The sequence below is a fragment of the Syngnathus leptorhynchus genome, chromosome 2 (assembly GCF_054491065.1).
Source record: "Syngnathus leptorhynchus isolate UIUO chromosome 2, UIUO_Slep, whole genome shotgun sequence".
Lineage (NCBI taxonomy): Eukaryota > Metazoa > Chordata > Actinopteri > Syngnathiformes > Syngnathidae > Syngnathus > Syngnathus leptorhynchus.
The window spans coordinates 8,411,963-8,422,384 of record NC_141196.1 but is presented as its reverse complement, the minus strand read 5'-3'; the positions used below and the strand labels follow the sequence as shown (position 1 = coordinate 8,422,384).

The following is a 10,422-nucleotide window of genomic DNA, read 5'->3' as shown; positions in this document are numbered from 1 at the left end:
ACAAACAAACAAGTCACAGAAAATATTCCAATAGGAAATAAAAGATTTACAAGAAATGAAAATACAAGTGGTTATTGTTCAGACAATTTATGTCTTCAAAAGGGAGTAGGAAGAAGTAAAAAAAAAAAAAAAAAACCCTACTCATTGCTCTTTGTATATTTGGTCTTATTGCATATAAAGTGAAACTTTGTTGCTAACTGATACCACCTGGCGCTCGGAACTCAAATTTCTGGACGCAGTTCTATGGCGATGTACCAATGTATATTATTTTTTGTTTATTTTGCTTGGTGGTGTGCTGAGATTTTTCTCATGTAAATTACGTTTCGTGGGCTCAATAAAGGTCGGGAAACGTTGTTTACTGCAAACGCAGGAGGATAAACTGGGAACAAAGGAAACACACGTTTTGCACATGAAAGCATGTGAGCCAGTTGACCATCACTCTAAGGCAATAAACATGCCGCAATAACAGCCTCCACTCTCCCGGGAAGAAGGCTTTCCACAAGATTTGGGGTTCTGCCCACAGGGATTTGCTCCCATTCAGCAACGAGAGCTTTAGCTAGTCTGGCCTCTGATGTCGGCTGATAAAGAGCCGCCTGCCCGGCCGCCGGTGTTCCAGCTCATCGCATGTGCACGAGATGAGATCCGAGCTTGCCGCGGGCAACTTAGCTTCTTCAGAATCAAAGAGCAGGATAGCAAAACACCTCTAAGACCCTGTTTGTGTTCAATCTGGGGATGTGATTGTATGGTGAAATAGTTTGATGTATTTTTCTACTTCTATCAACTCAAACATGAAAGACATGAAGTGCCCTCGAAGCACAAACCTCAGCAATGAACCCAAATAAACATGCAGAACGTATTGAAATGAAATGTCAGCCAGGTGCGGGTAGACAGCTCAGCCGGTTACCGCGGTGATGCTAACTGCCTAGCTGTCATAAAGCGAGAAGCAAGTATTCGTGCGGCTGTAAACAACTGAGGAAACGATGTTTCATCATGTGAAATGGGAAGAATGTGAAATGGCTCCGAAGGACAGTAAAGTTGATAGCAAACTGTTTGAAATCCTCCATTTAGATGCCATATGTTGTTGGGGGTTAGCTCAAACCTTCACACATTTAAAAAATAATATTTAATTAAACAATCACTGAGAGTGTTGGAATGTATTGGACCGTTGACACTACTATGTTAAAGATGTCTGATTGAATTTCCGAACAAAGCACAAGGCTTCATAGGTTGAAGAAGTTATTAACTCATGACCTAAAGTTATGTATACTCCAAGAATAATCTTGTGAAACCAATTAAAATAGCATGTTTTGCTTTGATATGGACGTCTGAAGTTGCACATCAGTCACTACAGTGGACAGCAGCTCAAAAGCTGAGAAAAAGTTATGTAGCTTTTAAACAGCAGTAATGTAATAATGGCTGATGAAAAACCTTAACTAAGGGTTGTAAACCTTTTGAGAAGGTTTCATATATTTAAATAATGGTATAAATTGCACATATGTGCTCACTCTGCTGGCTTTGGTACAAAGGACACGGTTTAAATTACAGCAAGGGAGGAATCCGAGAAGATCAATCCATTTTCTATACCGCTTGTCCCCACGGGGGTTGCGGGCATGCTGGAGCCTATCCCAATCGGGCACTAGGCGTGGGACACCCTGAACCGGTTGCCAGCCAATCGCAGGGCACACAGAGACGAACAACCATTCGCACTTGAAGAATCCGAGAAGATGACAAATGTAATTTGCAGACGAGTCCACCTTATTTGCATAGCCGCCTTAAATATCATTTACCATCTCGTTGCTGATTGGAAATCAGGAATCTGGTTTCCTATCTATATCTAAATATTAATAGTCTCCATTACATTGCAATGACTTTCATCTCTGACTGCGCGTGGAGGGGATTAGATTTTAATCAAGGTCTTAAATATGACTTTCTATTCCTGCTGCCTGCAGATGGCAGCTAGTCAATTAATATCACACTCTGTTTGCACTGACTCCAAAGCCCGATAATGTCTTCGTCATTCGATCTATAAACATTTTTTGCAGGTAGGAGTACTTCCATTGCAGTGGTCCCTCGTATGGATGAAAATCTGCAAAATAGCAGCAGTATACATATTACTTTGAATATTTACGTACTATATACTATACTTCCGCTTTTTTTTGTTTGTTTCGTTTTTTGCGCTCCTCGTGCAATGTTTTGCAGATGGTCTTTGTTTGCAGTATTAAAATTGCATCGAGCTTGACTGACACACTTGAACTGTTTCAGTGGCGTCACGCTATTAGAATAACATTGGATGTAATCGCCAGTTATCTAGTGTGGCACACGCACAACAATAGCCTCTTGGAGTTTACGTGCAATTATGAAGAGCCTGTTTTTGTCCTGCCCGTCGGGCCGTGGAACAAAAGAAAATGCTGCAATTAGATATTTGCTGGATGGCGCTATAAGAATGCATCAATTGGAAGTGCAGTGCTTTCCTCTGATATGGAAATAATTCCCATTAAGTGCAGGTCCTCTGGGGAGACCCGAGCATAATCAAAAATGTACAGGCGCCGTTAATGTCAAGCCTGCACACTTTTTAAGCTTTTAAAGCCTTATAAAGTCTGAGAGGAGGCCTGATTTGGGGGTGCTCGGACCGGAGAGACCACATCCCTACGGCGGTTAATCAAATCTGATTTAATTTCCTGCGTCTCTGCTCATTTGCATAATGACAAACAGAGCTGTAATGGGCACTATTTAAAGCACACACTATAAGCTCGAAGAACCGAAATGAACGTGAATAAAAGAAGGCATAAATTGTTGTCGTTGAACTGACTTAAATCATGTGAAACATTTAACAAACAAGAACAAATGGAAAAAAATGTTGAAATGCTAAAATCTGGACAATAATTTTTAAGTCACATTTTTGTGATGTGTCGTATCAATTCCATTGGCTAAATATCCCAATAACGTTGCCAAAAATGCACAACAGTGGAAGTGAATAGAGTGTATAAGTTTTAAATGATGCCATCTAAGATAAACATGTTCAAATCAAATAGTGGTGGTCCGAGGGTGGACCCCTGCGGGACACCATGGCTTAGTTTTCTGTGCATACTGGTTTTGTCACAGATTTACAAACTAAAACCAATATGACAAGAATGAAATAATTATTCGTAGGGCATTCTGAAAGCTCGTGGAGATGTTTTTGACATCTGTAATGAAACGTTATCATAACAGGCGGCACGGTGACGCACTGGATGTATGTATGGATGTAGCCTTCAACCTTTTAACCAAGTGCCCGGAGGCGCAATCAAGGTGGTAGCTTTCGCTTTATACATGTAGTTATTAGGTAAAAGTATTGCTCAGAATGCATGCAAATGCAAATCAAATTTATTGGAAGCATGTATGTGTGACCATAATGGCAAATGCTAGCGGGTGGCGGCCGTTCCACAGGGGGTCTTGATTCAGCATTCATCTTCATTACAGCGCTCAATATAGGCAAATAGATTTTTTTAAGCAATTCGTGAAACCCCATTATGTATTGTCTGAGCAGTCAATATTGCTCTCTGGAAACATGAAAATGGAGGAAATACATGAAAAATGCATCAACGTGGCTTTTTTGTGAGTCTGTGTTGTGCCTGCAGGAGGTTTCGATTATTATTAGCTTAAACGGAGTTTGAGGGATGTGTCAGTGTCAGTAACTGTCAATAGAGGAGGAGGCCTTTATTTACACAAACTGGCTATTATGGAGAGAAAAACGAGGCGCACTGGGCAGAACAAATCAGTCTTGTAGCTTCACAAAACATAAACATGGACACACACAAACTTGTGGAGGGGCCAGAGGACAGAGTCCATCGAAAAGATATTGTCTTTTCACGTAATGGGAGACAAGTTGTTCATAATTTGAAAGACATATTGACGTGTTTTGGTAGCTACTGCTGATTTGGTTAACACAGATGGGAGTAGGTCACACCTGCGAATCCTCAAGTTTTGACCTTTAAGGTACTGCTGGCTACTAGTGAGCTAAATGGCTGACAACTAGTTTAGTGTTTTTATGGCGTGGTTACGGCTGTCGATAATATTTTTTTGTCTCTATAAAAGAAAGAAATACTGCTATACATTAACTATCACAACCGCAAACGTTACTTTGCCTTAAAAATTGCAGTTATATTACAGGAATCTGCACATGTAGGTTTTTATTCTCCATAAATAATCAAGGAAAGGGTCCAAAAAGAATGAAAATCAGAATTCAGGAATGCTACACTGTAGCAAGCTAAATTTAACTCCTTCTTGACATACAGTACTAAGCTAGTCCCTCAGTTAAGATCACTCTTTGTACAAATTTCCGATTTAGACATTGTTTTGGCCTGACCGATTACTCGGCTGCAGAATTTAATTGGTCAATTGTTTTTTATTGAGGATATTTTAGTCTGTTTTTACAAATTATGTCAGACAATAATATGGAGGTTCTTATGTTTCCTTGTCTCACCAAAAATCTGGTCGATTTGTGCTGATTTTCCTCTCAATTATTAATCATTGGACTAAATCAGTTATTAGTTTGATATTGCTTAATATTGGAATTGCCTTTGGCCACAAAAACTCCATATCTGGCTCTCGTTTTCCCCTCATCTTTGTTCCGGAAAGCACAGAAAATTGAAATAGTTGAGAATAGCTGGGGACGTATTCTTCAGAAAATAAGGTGAATCGATGAATATTGAACCGTTATCATACAAGACATTTCGTGATATTATGCATCATTCCATCGCAAATGCTGCTTCCTAATTCCAATATAGTCTTGGGGGCTCCAGGGAACAGCCAATGGAATTATTACACGAGTATTATTAATCCTTCTTAGTCTCAACAATTACAGGAATAATGCGGGCCATGAATATTTCAGACAGAGTCGAGGCAAAAATCGACTTGCACGCTCACACACGCATGCGGACGCACACACTAACGAAAAAGCAATACATGCAATATTAATGTTTCATCATAAAATTTGGGCCCCATCTGAGTGAGAATCCAATGAGAAGTCAATACTTCACAGGGAGAAAGTCCAATGAAGCGTGCTTGCGTGTCTTATTAGATCACTGGCAGGCACATATGAGAAGTCAGTGAGTTCCTTCCTGGGAGTTTTAATTAGAACACCAGTCACTCGACTTTATCTTTGTTTTAAAGCGGGGGTCGACTGCCAACATTCCTCAGCAGGAAGAAAGAGGCTTGATTCCACCTGACATCACCTCTGGATTGTACCTGAAGAAAGATCCATAGTGATAAAAAATGTAAGGCCTGTAAACAATTCCAACAAAATATACACTTCACCCAGCAAACCTGCTCACATGCGGATGATATTTTTGTGTCCAAAAATATCTATTTCAAATTCTAATAACGCTCATTTATTATTGACGCTATCAAACATAGTCTTAGAGTTTAAATAACTCTGCCAGGGAAGTTCAGTTTCTTTTTGGCTGCATTAATGCCATGTCTTGCAGTCTTTGTTGACATTCACAAATGGGGATTGCACTCTACTGCCCCCTGTTGAAAAGTGAACTAAATTGTTTACATCATGGAAAAAAGGTCCTTTTTATAAAGTCTGCATAATAATAATCCATCCATCCATCCATTTTCTATAATAATAATAATAATAATAATAATAATAATAATAATAATAATGCTGTACACAGAGATACTTTACATCACAATAAACAACTAAAGATTGAGGGTTAAATGTTTTGGGACACTTTCTCATGTTTAATAACGGGAAGCTGTTTCCAAACATCAGTTTCTCCTATTTGGTTACTCCACAATGTTTACAGTGTGGTGCATGCCCTCTCCCTTGCTGTTTACTGTTGTTTATTTGAATTGTTTTGTTTTTGTTTTGTAACTCGACTTTGAATATCCATCAACTGGTGCTTGTCATTTTGCTGTATTTCTCTATGTCATTTTGAAATTGTATCACGTACTCGACTTCCACTTATGAACTCCTCCCCCACCTCCTGCTGAGTATATGAAAAAGATAAACGATGAACAAAAATACAAATAATGATAGTCTAGCGTAGCCTATTTTCTCAACACTGTGCGTACTGCATCATTTAGTCCTAATCGTATTTTATAAATATTTATGAAAAAAATCACCAAGGATAATAAAGGCTTTCTTTTGTATTCCATTCCAGACGATAATGACAATGCAGTGTACTTTGTCCCACCACGTTTGGTTTCACTATTTCTCATAAAAATAGCGACTGTTTGTGAGTGCGGGGATGAAAAAAAAGCAGTCGTGGTCCACAACGTGGTTCCGAGCAAGCCGCGCCCACCTCTCACTCCCACTCTCCCCCTCCTTATAATGCCCAGAGCTAGGGTTGAGAGCTCAGATGAGACCACCACACTGGAGATACCACACCGTCCGGGAGGATTTTATTCTTCTCGTTTCTCGGCCAGCATGGATTTTCTCAATCACAACTACTTGAGCGCCAGAGGGCCCTACGACTACACGTTTAATTTCTGGAACGACTACTTGGGCCTGACCACGCTGGTCACCAAGAACCCCAAGCTGAGCATGCCCCACATGAGCCCCAACTCCATCACCGAGTCTCTGAAGGCCACGCTGGGGCTGGACGACGCACCCGAGTGCGCCTGCGCCTGCGAAGGCGGCGCGCTGGAGGGCGGCGGCGGCGGCGGCGGCGGCTGCTGCTACTGCTTCGGATGCGCGCCCGCCACACCCCCATCGCCGGGCTGCGTCGCGGAGCTCAAAGAGCGTTTCTCCATCCTCAGCCCCTTCCAGAGCCAGCTGCCGGAGCGGGAGGCGCACGGCTGCTTCCCCGGCTTTGAGCGCATGAGGACCCGCGGCAAGCCTGCGTCCCTGCGCGCTAAACTGGAGCCCAAAATCTGCGTCTTCTGCCGGAACAACGGCGCCCCCGAAGAGGTGTATGGCTCGCACGTCCTCAAGACGCCCGACGGCCGGGTGGTGTGCCCCATTTTGCGGGCGTACACCTGCCCGCTCTGCAGCGCCAACGGGGACAACGCGCACACCATCAAGTACTGCCCTCTATCTAAGGAGCAGCCCCCGCAGAGGCCACTCAAGGGCGGTCGGGCTGTGGGGGGTAAGCGGATGAAAATATTCTAAAAATTAAAAAAAAAAAGTGAGGAAGAGCAGAGAGAGTGAAAGAGTGAGTGAGAGAGAGAGCAAGAGAGAAATATTGGAGAAATACGACTATGTATGACAAAGAGTATGATGAAGAATTGCACTGAACAATTTGCAGATGACTGTTTCTATTATTTAGACTTGTATCACATACATTCATGCAGGGGTGTCCAGAAAAATATATACATGATCATATTTAGACCAATCCAATGTAAATTGGAATATTTTAAGCAGTTAAATATATATATTTTTAAATTCTGTATGTTTTGTGTTTTAGGCAACAAAGCAAACTTTTTTGGTCATTTTTCATGCATATTAATTTTCTTCTTTTTTCTAGTCTTTTTCAAAAAAAAAACTTTAAGTGTGGCCCTTAACCTCATTTGTCATGTTAATTTTTATTCTTAGACAATTTAATACTGTTTTGGTTATTGTTATTATTATTTTTAACTATTTACGGTCACCCTGTAAATTTTAATTCTTTATTTCTCTTTTGTCTATTTTGGTATTTCTTTTCTATGCTTTTGGGTTTGGCCATAAACCTCCTTTGTAATGTTAGTTTTTATGATCAAATATTTTTCACTTTTCTATCCTTTTTTTTCTGCAACAGGACCATAAAAAATTGGCTACACCATAGCCCGCGAGCCGCACTTTGGACACCACCTGATGTATCTAGATCTATTTTTATAGTTCCATTATTCACTCATAGACGCCTTTGTACATTGGATTTTTTTTTTCTTTTCTAGTGGGTAGCCATTGGCGAGCTAATGAGTCTGTATAGAACACCAATGTACAGTAATCTTACAGAGAGATGAACAAAAAAATATTAGTCTTTTGGGCAGTTGGAATTTGAATGTCATGTTTCTATAATGACTATTTTTGTATATCTGGCAGCAAAGCTGACCTCTTTTGTTGTCATCGTTTAGAAAACCAAAGTTTTGTTGGCCATTAAAAACCCTCCTGTTGTGTTGCAGGTCAACTTGACCCATATAAAACTTGAGAAAAGTTTGAACATTTGCAATGAAACAGTTAGTAGACTACTTACACATAAAAAAACGCTTATTGTTATTTTTAGTTTTTTTTTCTTCTTTTGGGGTGGGGGCCCTTTGGGATTGTCAAACGTGGCTGGGGTCAAATTGAACCAAATGGAACTTCTTCTGCAAAGTAACAACGTTAATCATAACAACGAAACAATGATTGCTTGCATTTCCCTTCCCATTTGGAGACTTTTAGATCATCACACAAGCCCTGGGTCAAACTGACCCGTGAAATGGTTAATCACTGAGTTAATAATGACATATCCAATTTCTGCGACCACATCCTGTTCTAGACAGTGATCATGGCACACTTTCCTGGTCAAATTGACCCATATAATATTTCTTTCACTTGGCATCCAAAATTTATCATTTGAGTAAATCAATGTTTACTGAAATTTCTCCAGTTTTGGACAATTCAACATACCCTGGATTTGGATAATAAAACATACCCTGGGTCAAACTGACCCATTTGGAACCATTTCACAAACGGAGTTCATTTCAAATATAAATATTTAAATTGATAGTCAGTAAAACATCTTTATTGGGATTTTCTTCTGTTTCTGACACTGATGGATCATGAAACATGCCAACAAAAACATTGGTTTTACATATCTGCAATGAAATGATGAGTTATCAAGTTATCAAATACATCATTTTTTTTATTCCATTTCGAACAATTCTATATGCAAAACGTCTTGTCTGAAAGCAGTTAGTTTCATATATTTGCAATGAGAGTGATATTGATCTATTGATGACATATAAAAGTGGTTTATTATGTTTTTTATGTGACACTTCTGGATCATTAAACACACCACGGGAAGAATGTCCCATTGGAACTTCTTGATAAAAGCATTTCTGTTCAGATAACTGAATTGAAATGATTGATTTAATACCGCAATGACATGTAAAAATGCATTTTGGTATGTTTGTTACTATTTGCTTTTCATTTCTGACACTTTTGTCTCATTCTAAAAAAATTACCTGGGTCAACTAGACCCTCGGACACTGTTGCTGTTCCTAAGAAAACACAAGTAACAGGAGGGTTTAACAAAAGAATGTGTCTGGTCGGGAGTTGTTTGATCCCACAAAAGTTGACAGTGAGTCTGCAGAGGTGGGCCTGGGTGGGACACAATGTGTCCTCTGTTTTAGGGAGCTGCTGTTCTTTTACTACTAGGAATGTTTTTTTCCCCTTCAAGCTTTTCCAAGCCAAACGCCTTCATTTTTGTTTACATTGCCAAATAAGGGCACCGACACACTGGATTTTGCGCTTCTTCTTCCCACTTGGAGACAAGCAAATGAATGTCAACCATACGCCCGATTTACTGAAGAGTTCCCAAATAATCAACAATTATTATTCAAGACTGTTGCGAATGTATGCAGGACTGCGCTTGTCTTGACAGTTTACCAAAGGAATCAACGGTTAAGGCTGCCACGCACGCGTGATGTCAGTGTTTGAACAAAGAGTGACCACAAGAGGGTACTACCTCAACCTGATTTTTGTACTTTAAAGAAAAAAAAAAACAAGTCTAAGGCAGTTTATTGATAGAATGCCATTTATAATAAGGGTTTTTGATAGTATTTTGGATCTTTGTATAACATAATTGTATTTCTGTTGCATTTAACACAATGAGAGAGAAGATTACCAAGAGCGTTGTGTAAATACTAATGAACATGCCCGTACTTTTTAGAAAAATATACTTTGTTGTTGTTATTGTTGATGTTTGGATTAAATGAAGAAGATGATGATGAAAACACTGTTGTTATTTATATTTGACCACATTTCTTTGGGGCTGTATACTGCTGTGCAGAATAACAAACATATGAACTCACTAGAGAAATAATAAACTGATGAAATATTTGTCCTTTTTCTTGGTCTATGCGTTGTTGTTTTTTTTATTAAACCAAACTGTTATGATTCATGTTTAGTGCTAGACGCCAAGAGACGAAAGAAAGATGACAAGTTAGCGAATATCGAATACTACTGGTCTGGCATCTGGCATCATTACTACACTGTTTCAGTTTTATAACAACAAGAATGACAATTATGCTAATCTGCAGTTTGAATTGAACTGAACAGGTACAGGCCTACTGCATCATTTCTGCACATCATTTGGGCAATCTTGTGAGAACTTAAAAAAAAACGCAAAAAAAACCCTTACAGATTCTTATAAATCAAATTTTAATTGATTTTAATTGGAAACAAACAAAAGAAACAAAACGCTAAATTATTATATTTGGAGGTAGATTTGGCAATTTTAGTCATCTAGATATTAT

General features: G+C 39.4%; 1 protein-coding gene across 1 annotated transcript; it reads left to right on the top strand.

The window, feature by feature from the left end:
- Positions 1–6,365: 6,365 nt before the first annotated feature.
- On the top strand, positions 6,366–10,006 carry nanos1 (nanos homolog 1). Its single transcript, XM_085906413.1, has one exon. The coding sequence runs from the start codon at positions 6,413–6,415 to the stop codon at positions 7,094–7,096; it is 684 nt and encodes a 227-aa protein (XP_085762539.1). The 5' UTR covers positions 6,366–6,412; the 3' UTR covers positions 7,097–10,006.
- Positions 10,007–10,422: the final 416 nt, after the last annotated feature.